Genomic DNA, 10868 nt, shown 5'->3' on the forward strand with positions numbered 1-10868 from the left:
CATCCATGAGGACGCAGGTTTGATCCCTGGCCTTGCTCAGTGGGTTAAGGATCCAGCATTGCCGTGAGCTGTGGTGTAGGTCGCAGACTGGGCTCAGATGCAGCGATGCTGTGGCTGTGGCCTAGGCCAGTGTCTATACCTCTGATTCGGCTCCTAGCCTGGGAACTTCCATATGCCACAAGTTGGCTCTAAAAAGACGGGAAAAAAAAAAAAAGAATTGGTGATCAGTGGGCATGGGGCCTTGATGAAAAGGAATGACTGGCTAACAGGCCGTCCAAAGACAGAAGAGGAAGGTGAGCAGACTGCCTCCTGGAGAGGAGTCTCCCAAAAGCACTGGGGGCTCTACTGGGGCAGGAGAGCTGGGAAGCCCCATGATCTGGTGGGACGCTCTGCACTGACCTGGTTTCTGTGTGGCCTCCTCCTGCAGAGTTGTTGACCCTGGTGAGCCAGAAGATGTGTGTGGTCGTGTACCCCAAGGTGGAGGAGGACTCAGGGATGGTGGGGGTGATGCCTGACAACATGGAGCAGCAGCAGCAGCCCATCTACCAGCCGGCTGCCTCCAAGGACAAGGACAGGGTGGAGTCCTGAGGACCACCATCCCCTCTCAGCTGCTTCCTTCCTCCTTCTTCCCCCGCTTTCTGCCCTCCTTCCCTGCCTGGGCCCCCAAACACATACACACACACATATACATCCCTCTGCCTCTGCCAAGCGGGGGCAGGACCTGGGTGTGGGTGGTGATAAACAAAGATACTGACATTTGTACCCAAAGAGCCAGCCTCTTCCTGCGCGCCCCCCCCCCCCCCCCCCCCCCCCCCCCCCCCCCCCCCCCCCGACCCGAGGCCTGAGTCTAAAGCTTCTCCCCCTCCCCCCGCCCCAGGGGTGCCCTACAGAGCCCTCCCTCCCAGGCCCACACCCTCAGTCAAACCCTCTCGGGAACCTGAGAGCAGTATTGCCTTCCCTCCCCAACCCTGAGCCCAAGGGAGGCCTTCCTCCAAAGAGAAGTGGCAGCAACAGTGAGTCATTTGGGAGGGGCAGACTCAAGCAAACCTGGCAGCATTAAAAGTCAGCTGGAGGAGTTCCCACTGTAGCACAATGGGATCAGCAGTGTCTCTGCATCGCAGGGGCACGGGTTCCATCCCCAGCCCAGCAAAGCGGGTTAAGGTTCTGGCATTGCTGCAACTGCAACCTGTTCACGGCTGTAGCTCAGATCTGATCCTGAGAACTCCATATGTCAGGGGGGCAGCCAAAAAAGAAGGAAAAATTTTAAAGGTCAGCTGGAGAGACCCAAATCCCCCTCCCTTCACCAGGGACCCAAGAAGTCAGAGGTGATGCTTCCCTGGGCCCTCTTCCCCACCCTCTCCACCCTCCCTCTGCCTACCCCAGCCTGGGCCCCTGTGCAAAGCAAAGTTCCTGTCAGGGCAGCATCTCCCCACTGAGCTGGACCAACAAGCAGAATGCCCCCTCCTCCTAACCCCAGCTGGCTTGTGGAACAGACTGAATAAGGCTCAGATTGCAGAAACCCAGCCCTGCCCCTGCCCTTGCATCCTCCCCCCAACTAGGTGCCAAAGCTTCCTGAAACCAGAAAGCTTATTTTCAATGGAGTGGACATTTCTCTCCTAATACAAAGCAGCTTCACTCTTCCTCCATCCCACCCCCAAGAGAAATAGCCCACCACTCTGTTAGCGCTGCCCCCCCAAACAATGCCCCAACACAGGCAGCCAGCACAGCCAGCACCCCCATCTTGCCCTTTGCCTCCTCTTGGACCTTGGCTCCAGGACCGATGGGTGTGAAGGCTCCCCAAGCCCTTCATGCCTGAAAGCTAAACCAAATCAGCCTTAAGTTACCTCCCACCCAAGAACCGAACCTAAAAATACCCCCTCATTTCTAACCCTCCCGGCAGACCTGGTATGAAAAGACTTCCCTGGAGGGGAGAGCCATTTCCCACCTCCCCAGAGGTACCTGTCACCCTGAGACTATTGAGGGAGAAAGTGTGTTCTGAAGGACAGTTCCTCTCCCAACTCAGAGAACCCCTCCCTACTTTCTGCTCCCACCACTGACAGTCTCCAGGGCAGGATGAGCAGAAGTGGTGTGGCAGAAGGTACTCACTTTGGAAGCCCTTGGAAAAGCCCACTCTGTTGTCTAAGAGCTCGTGGCTGTCCTCTCCTGCAGGCGGCGGTTGCCCTTCCCTGTGCTCCAAAGAAGGTACTGGTGTTTGCCCTGCATCCTTGCAGCCTCCCTGCCGCACCTGTTGTACTGAGGACTGAGATCCTTTTATCGAAACCAGCTGTCCCACCCCCCCCACCCCCCACCCCCGCTTCCCTCTGCTTAAACTGGAACGCCTGAAGGAGTTCCCAGTGTGGCTCAGGGGCAGACCCAACTAATACCCATGAGGCTTCGGGTTAGATCCCTGGCCTCACTCAGTAGGTTAAGGATCTGGCGTTGCCGAGAACTGCAGTGTAGGTCCCCGACGTGGTTCAGATCCTGCATTGCTGTGGCTGTGGTGTGGTGTAGGCTGTCAGCTGCAGCTCCCATTTGACCCCTAACCTGGGAACTTCATATGCTCCAGGTGGAAGGGGGCACTGGAATACTGGGGAGTCCTCCTGGCCCTCTCATGTCTCCCAGCTTGCCTGAGCCTGCGTTAGTGAGATGCAGGTTTGGTCCTAGTCACAGTCCCTTCAGAGTGGACTCCAGGCGGACTGGGGCTGGTCCCTGGAGGATCAGGGGACCATCCTCTTGTTCCCTCTTCTCATTCCTCCAATCTCCTTTCTTCCTTCAGTTACCGTTTTTGTTGTTGTTTTGTATTGTTTGTTTTGTTGTTTTGTAAAGTGGATGCCTTACTTTTGGGATAAATATTTTTGAAACTGGCATTTCTATTTCTTTCGGATTTTTTAATTTTGTGGGGGGGTTTAGTTGGATGATAATCTGTCTTTGAGTTGGTTTAGGTTTTAGAATTTTGTTGTGGGGGGCCTTTTTTGGGTGGTTTTTTTTTCTGTTGATATAATAAAATTTTGAATGGAAATGAAGTTGGTGGTGTCGCTAATTCAGTGACCTTCTGAGAGTCACCGGAGGGAGTTTTTTGATGCCAGGTTCCTTCCAGGGTGGTGTTCCTGAAGGCCCTCGCGCTCCATGACTGAGCTACCCGGACCCCAGTGCCTGCGCATTCAAACAACTCCCTCTTTTTTGCAACTAGAAACTTTCTCATTGCTTCTGTGAAGTCACAGGTGTTACTAAGTGCCTGCCTGTGTACTGTGCTGAGAGCCTGCAAACTAACTGGGAAGAAGAACGGCATCACCAGCCAGGGTGGGTGACAGAGAGAGAGCACCAAGCTGAGTAAAGGGAGGTGAAGGCAGGGTGGACCCCCAAGACCCAGTTAGCAAAGACTTCTGGCATCAGGAGCAGAGGCCTGTGGTGACACGGGGGATGGGAGGGGTGGGGATGGTATTGGAGGGGGTTGCTTAGGAGAGCACCCAGCCGGGACTGGGAGGTGAGATGGGGTCCACTCAGCTGTCCTAGTGGAGGACTAGGATGCCCGAGGGATGAGGGGAAAGGAGGAAGCTGTCAAGGTAAGGATAAGTACCTCCTGGTGCTTTGGGCTAGCTGCTGGAGGAATTTGGCAGGATGAGCCCGTCCTTGCTTGGAGTCTCTCCTTTGTGGGCAGTGCTCCCGGCCGCCTGTCCTGAGACAGCATCATCCAGAGCCAACGCTGCTGACAGACGTGGGAAGGCAAAGGGTGGGGGTTGCAGAGGAGGGGTTAAGACATCCCCCTTCACCATCTGGGACACAGAGGACACTGGCAGGCAAGATGCCTCCATTTCCAGTCCCGGCCTGGCCCCAACATGCCTGTTTCACAGCTGGCGTTCTAGACCGAGGCTGGAAGTTTGCCACTCACATGGGACACAGGCATTTGGCTCCGAGACCCGGCTAGCCACCCAACAGCTGTGTGTCCTTGAGCAAGTCACTTAACCTATTTAGCACTTTTAGAGGGACAGAAAAAGAAGGTTGAACCTAATCTCAAAGGGTTCTTCAATCTCCCAGACCAAGGTTATCCCAAGAGTGAGGACAAACTGGGCAGAAGCCAGTCTTGTGCAAGAAGCCCTTCTCTGAGCCTCACATCTACCCTTGGGGACCCCCAGTTCCCCAACACACACTTTTCCTTTCCCCGGGCTGCCTGCAGGCTCCTTTATGTCGCCCCCTTCCAGCAAGTCCTGCTCTCCCCAGTTTCCTCGCACTCCCTGGAGACTCAGCCCTGGGGGCCCGCACTCCCTGGAGACTCGGCCCTGGGGGCCCCCACTCGCTCTGTAAGGTGACACTTGCTGATCTTTTCAAACTGCTCAAAAGGGCAAATGTGGGTCTCCTCCGGGGCAACATGCATTTATTTTTAACCTGGGCCTTTACCCTGTCAGTCACTTTAATGCAAGGAATTTCACATGCTCTCCCTCTGATCTTGGGAGCCTTTGAAGGTCACTGAGAACATAACTGCTTATGCATTCATTTATTAATGTAGTAAAAAACAACTCTGTCTGACCATTGTGTCCAGGATTCTGTTATAGGCTGTGGCAATAGCAAAGTTATCCCTGAATTTTCTAGGTCAGCACAGACTTCAAATATTTTATTCTGCTGTCTCCATAAGAATATTCAGATATATCTGGTGACTTGGACATTGAAGACTCAGCGTTGTCACTGCGGGCAGGGTTAGATCCCTGGCCTGGGAACTTAAGCCTGCTGTGGGTGTGGCCAAGAAAATTTTCATATATGTCAACCCACCTGTCCTTAATTTTAGTTCAGGCAATAGAGCCATCCTAGCTGAAGATGTAACCGGCCCTACCTTCAAGGAGCAAATGGTGTGAGGGGGAAAGAAAAAAAGGATGCACACAGCACATAAGTGTGCACCTCAGGGTGCATCCAGCCCACTCCGCTGGGCTACAAGCTTCTGCAGGCAGGGCTGGACCCACCAGGTCCCCAGAGCCTTCAGGTTCCCACTGTAGCGCAGTGGAAATAAACCTGACCAGTAGCCATGAGGTTTCGGGTTCCATCCCTGGCCTCACTCATTGGGTTAAGGATCCGGCATTGCTATGAGCTGTGGTATAGATCGCAGATGTGGCTATGTTCCTGTGTTGCTGTGGCTGTAGTGTAGGCCAGCAGCTGTAGCTCCGATTCGACCCCTAGCCTGAGAAATCATATGCCACAGGTGTGGCCCAAAAAAGCCAAAAAAAAAAAAAGAGAGAGAAAGAAAGAAAAGCCTTGTCCAGTTGAGGCTTCAGGCAAGGCAGCAGATAGTATGCCACTTAGGAGACAGATAAGCCCCGCAGGGGGCAGTCAGAGGAAGGCGGGAAAGGAGACTGACCGGCTGAGACCAGTTACTTTCCCTACATTATCTTATTCCAAGTTTAATTAAACAACCAACAAAGTAGGCGTTACTATTGCCTTTTTACAAGTCAGATTCAGTACCTCATTGAACAATTTTGAAGGTCACCGAGCGGCAGGTGACAGAGGGGGATTTGAGCCCGGTTCTCTCTGACCTGTCACTGCCATGCTGCCTCTTTGTGGAAAAGACTCGGTGACGGAGGTGGTGTTTGAACCTGTTACAAAGTCATGAAGATAATACAGGTGCATGGTTTCAGTTAATGCACACAAGGAAAAAAATTGCAGTTGCAGGGAAAAAAATGATCCTGCTGACCAAATGACCAAGGGGGGCTTCTATCCACTCCTGAGCAATTCTGCAGAACCCAAGGATCTCCCAGCCCTTGACTGGCACTGCTCTCCCCACCCCCTTGCGGTGCAGGGGCCCCCACCCCCACCCCCCACCCAGGCATCCAGAGCACCCCGGTTACTGGGAAACACGGCTTGTCGGTGCTCCAGCAACGTCAGCCCAGGAGATGAGAAGCCAAGATCACTTATCTCCCCCATGGCTGCCGGCTGAGCTCCCGAGTTTTTTCATTTCCTGCCGGCCTATTTGCACACCTCCTGCTTCCTCCAGTGCCTGCTCCCCTGCTCCTGACGCAGTCTCCCCCTCCCCCTAGGGTGGCCAACTGGGGTCAAAGAAGGCTCTCTGAGTCACACAGCTCCCCCTTTCCCCTTCCTTTCATCCCCTGGGGGGTTGCAAGAACTAGACTATTGCCCTTTCCTCAGGTTGATGCCACATCCTTGCATGACCTTGGGCGGCTCAGTCTCTCAGCCTTGTTTTCCTCCTTTATAAAGCAGGGATAAAAATACCATCTGTCTTGCTTACTTTCCTATTTAATTCACAGGCAAATGGTCTGCAAGGAAAAGCGTATGTTTCAGTGATCGAAAAAGCATAACACCAGAAATGGCAAGGCCTTAACTATCGTCATTATTTGGGGTGTCATTTCTCCTCATGAAGACAAGGGCCTGGCCCCAGTCTTCTCTGCCTGCACGCTCTTCCTGCAACCGCACTTCGAGCCCCATCTCAGCCATGTTTCCTCTTCCTCCTTCCAGGCGTCTGGCCCTTGCCAGGGCTGTGGGAAGCTGCCCTCTGCCGGCTACCTGATTCCTGACCGCAGCAGCCCCTCAAGTCCTGAATTTTGGACGAATATTACCACCTGGTGGTTAAATGAGGCACTGCTACCAAACTGAAGCAGCTCAGCTCTGAGACCTGTTTGTCACAGGGTCCTTTGAAATGGAGAGAAGGCAGAAATCTCCCTCATCTGGGTACCTGAGCTTTGTCTCTTGGATGCAAGCAGATCTCCCCATGCCAGCTCGGGGCTTTCAGAGAAAGTACCTCAAGCCGTACACAGAAAGCTCCTGGGGGAGTTCCTGTCGTGGCTCAGTGGTTAACGAACATGACAAATATCCATGAGGACGAGGGTTCGATCCCTGGCCTTGCTCAGTGGATTAAGGACCCGGTGTCGCCATGAGCTGTGGTGTAGGTCACAGACGCGGCTCAGATCTGGCATTGCTGTGGCTGTGGCGTAGGCCAGTGGCTACAGCTCTGATTGGACCCCTTGCCTGGGAACCTCCATATGCCGTGGGAGTGGCCCAAGAAATGGCAAAAAGACAAAAAAAAAAAAAAGAAAGAAAGAAAAAAGAAAGAAAGAGAGAGAGAAAGCAAGCAAGAAAGCAAGCTCCTGGGGGAGGTGGAGGGAGGGGATGCTAAGTAGAGGGGTAGCTTGCCTGATTTGCAGGGAGCCCTGTCTCAGGCTGCCTACGTTATCTTTATTTGCTTTTTGTTTTTCAGGGCCGCACCCACAGCATATGGAGGTTCCCAGGCTAGGGGTCTAATCAGAGCTGTAGCCGACGGCCTACACCAGAGCCACAGCGACACCAGATCTGACCCACATCTGCAAACTACACCACAGTTCACAGCAATGCTGGATCCTTAACCCACTGAGCAAGACCAAGAATCGAATCCACATTCTCATGGACAGTAGTCGGATTCTTAACCTGCTGAGCCACAATGGGAATTCCTGCCTACTTTATTTTAGCATTTAGTGCCACATGTAGCTGCTCCGCATTTGCCGCCTTATGGCCTGGCCCTTGGTGTGTGCCTGACTTATTAAACCTTCTGGCCTCCACAGGGCACAGACAGAATTTGCTGGTGACAAAGATCCAGTAACATATTTCCACATGTCCTTTCCTTTGCACCGCACCCAGAGTCCCTTTTGCAGATACAACAGGTAAAAGCAGGGCCACAGCAAGTGCCTCTGACAGGAGGGAGTAGGGAGTTCCCAGAGGAAAAAGGGAAGAGAGAGGGGGCCCAGCCTGAGACCAAAAGTGCAGAGCAAGCCATGGGCTTCTCCTGGAGACCCTGAAGCAGAGCCCCAGGAAGAGGTGATGACAAAAGAGAAGGCTTCTCAACCCTCACAAGAGGAAGTGGACCCAAGAGACACGCATAGAGGTCAGAGAACGGCCATGCAGAAGGAAAAACAGCAAACCGAGCTGCAGCGAGCGCCTGAGCCCTGCAGCCCAGGCACAGGAAGCGGGCAGAGCCCTCAGGACCCAAGGAGGGCAGAGCGCCAGCCTGAGGCTCTGGCAGTGCAGGCCGGACGCTGGAACCACGAGAGGAATGTAGCTGCCAGTTCCTGGGGCAGCAGCCTGCTGGGCCCTGGGGCACAGGGCCTAAGCCCTGAGCAGGTGCCTCAGCCAAGCCTGGGCAGTCACAGCCCATGCCAGGCTGCTAGCGGTGGCCCAGGCTGGAAACACGTGAGGGCTTGGGCTCTTGCACAGAGCCGGTGCAAAAACCTAGCAAAAGAGCCTGCTCTGCATCATGAGACGGGGCCTCATATAAGGCTTAGTCCCAGGCTGATAACTACTTCCTAGACCCCTCAAACTACATCCCTTGGCCTGCACCCCGGAGAGTGGCTCAGAGAGGTGGGGCTACAAAAGGAACTGAGCGGCCCTGGGGGTAGGTGGAGCCCAGCCCTGGGAGGTGGGGGGGACTGAGAGGGAGGCGTGTCAAGGGAGGAGCTCAGATCAGGCTGGGGGTCGGCACTGGGAGATGGTTTTCTCTGTTCCTTCTGACGGGGCACTCATTCTGCACAGGACTTTTTGGAAGTCGGAGGGAGGAGGACACTCAGAGTGAGGGGTTGCCCTCAACGGGGATTCCAGAATCTCCCGGACTCAAATGAGAGGGGGAGGCCTCTTCCCAGAAGCATCAGCTTCTGGGCATCTCAGAACCCTGGCTCAAGCCTGACCAGAGTGCCTCCCAACTGCGAAACAGGCCAGGGCCCCCATTTCTCTAAGGCCTGCATCCCTCCCTCCGGGGTGCGCCCTGCCCCTCCCTGAGTCACCCCAGGGAGAGAGGGGAAAAAAGGGAAGAGAAAAGAGGCATTGACTACAGAGGAAGGAAAAGGAAACAGCAGAGGAGGGAGGAGAGGCCACGCAGGAGTGGGTGACAGAGGAGATCAGAGAGGGCAGATCTAGGGCAGATCTAGGGCAGGGGGAGATAGCAAGCCGAGCATCCCAAAGGGCGCCCCAAGAGCAGGCGGCCAGGGGCGGGGAGCTGAGGGGGCGGGCCGGCCATGTCCCACGGGACCTACTACGAGTGTGAGCCCCGGGCTGGCCAGCAGCCACTCGAGTTCTCGGGGGCCCGAGCGGGGCCTGGGGAGCTGGGGGACATGTGTGAGCATGAGGCCTCCATCGACCTGTCTGCCTACATCGAATCTGGGGAGGAACAGCTCCTCTCCGACCTCTTCGCTGTGAAGCCAGCACCTGAGGCCCGAGGCCTGAAGGGCCCCGGAACCCCTGCCTTCCCCCACTACCTGCAGCCTGACCCTCGGCCCTTCGCCTACCCCCCACATACCTTCGGCCCCGACAGGAAGGCCTTGGGGCCTAGCATCTACAGCAGCCCGGGGAGCTACGACCCCAGAGCCGCCGTGGCCGTGAAGGAGGAGCCTCGGGGGCCTGAGGGCAGCCGGGGGGCCAGCCGCAGCGGCTACAACCCTCTGCAGTACCAAGTGGCGCACTGTGGGCAGACGGCCATGCACCTGCCCCCGACCCTGGCAGCGCCCAGCCAGCCCCTACGTGTCCTCAAGGTAAGAGCCGTTCTCTTATCCTCCCCGCCATCCAGGGTCTGGGGTCTGTGTGGATGGGGTCTGTGTGTCGCGTTGCTCTGTGAAATCCATCCACCCCAAGCCCCCTGCGCTCGCCACACTGTCGTGGCCCCTCTTGGCTTCTCTGGGAATTCACTCCCACCCTGATCTCCACTGTGTGGCTGACACCGATGTGTCCTGCAGTCCCTCTGGCCAGCTGACCTGCCCTGACCTCTGGGCCCCCACCAGCCTCTCTGCCACCCATCAGTCTCCACTGCTCATTTCTGTGCTGCCTCCTGCTTCTTGAAGAGGAAATGTCTGCTAATGGCAGAACTGAAAAGTCAAGATAGTTGGAAGGAAAGTGTCCTCAGAGAGTGTGGGGAGGCGAATGGGAGTTTGGATCAGAGCAGAGGACCTCGTGCATCTGGCAGGGCGATGGCTGTTCTGACCGGGAGCTAGGAGCTGGCTCTGAACCCCACATCCCTCTGATGCCCCAAGTGTGCTCTGCCTACTGGGATGTCTACCCTGCCTCCACTCTGCTTCCCAGCAGCCCTCACTCTTGTCCCTCTGTTCCTTCCCCTCCAGGCCCCTCTGGCCACTGCTGCGCCCCCCTGCAGCCCCCTCCTCAAGGCGCCCTCCCCAGCTGGCCCCTCACACAAGGGCAAGAAGGCCGTGAACAAAGACAGCCTGGAGTACCGGCTGCGGCGGGAGCGAAACAACATTGCCGTGCGGAAGAGCCGGGACAAGGCCAAGAGGCGTATTCTGGAGACGCAGCAGAAGGTGCTGGAATACATGGCAGAGAACGAGCGTCTGCGCAGTCGGGTGGAGCAGCTGACCCAGGAGCTGGACACCCTCCGCAACCTCTTCCGCCAGATCCCTGAGGCTGCCAACCTCATCAAGGGTGTGGGGGGCTGCAGCTGAGCCCTGCTGGCAGACTGTGGGGACCCCCCCTGGGGGAACCCCCACCCTGCTGGGGTCCTAGAGCCCCTCACAGGCCAAGCCAGGAGACAGAGACCATGGACAAATGGCAGTCAGCGGGTGGCAGGGAGGAGGCCCCAGCATGATGATTCTGTGGCTGAATAAAACTGCAGCATGACTAGTGGTGGGGCTGTACACTGGGCCTGGGGTGGGTGTGTGTGTATGTGTGTGTGTGTGTTTCCGTGTGTGGCCTAAGGAACTCCAAGAGCAGGGGATGCATGGGGCTAGGTCTGCATACCTTTTGATTCCAGGCCCAAATGAATATTCAGGAAATTCAGCAGGGCCCTTGGCACTCCCCCAGTGCAGCACACAGCCAGGCCCTCTATCTCTCCCTCTGCTTTTCTCTCCCCTGACTCAGTCCACTCTGTCCTTCCAGGCCCCCAAGGCACCCCCACCCCCACC

General features: G+C 56.0%; 2 protein-coding genes across 4 annotated transcripts in view; both read left to right on the plus strand.

Annotated features, from left to right (window-relative positions):
• Window positions 1–800, plus strand: part of SLC7A8 (solute carrier family 7 member 8) — a 64128-nt gene extending 63328 nt beyond the window's left edge. For all 3 annotated transcript variants that reach the window (XM_047795749.1, XM_047795750.1, XM_047795751.1), the window contains one exon: window positions 428–800. In XM_047795749.1, coding sequence (XP_047651705.1) covers window positions 428–588 — 161 coding nt within the window. In that variant the 3' untranslated portion in view covers window positions 589–800. The remainder of the gene's footprint in view (window positions 1–427) is intronic.
• A 7988-nt stretch (window positions 801–8788) lies between these two features.
• On the plus strand, window positions 8789–10587 carry CEBPE (CCAAT enhancer binding protein epsilon). The gene is made up of 2 exons (XM_047795854.1): window positions 8789–9491; window positions 10074–10587. The coding sequence occupies exons 1-2, from the start codon at window positions 8979–8981 to the stop codon at window positions 10407–10409; spliced, it is 849 nt and encodes a 282-aa protein (XP_047651810.1). The 5' UTR covers window positions 8789–8978; the 3' UTR covers window positions 10410–10587.
• Window positions 10588–10868: the final 281 nt, after the last annotated feature.

This window comes from Phacochoerus africanus, chromosome 9 (genome assembly GCF_016906955.1).
Source record: "Phacochoerus africanus isolate WHEZ1 chromosome 9, ROS_Pafr_v1, whole genome shotgun sequence".
Classification (NCBI taxonomy): Eukaryota; Metazoa; Chordata; class Mammalia; order Artiodactyla; family Suidae; genus Phacochoerus; species Phacochoerus africanus.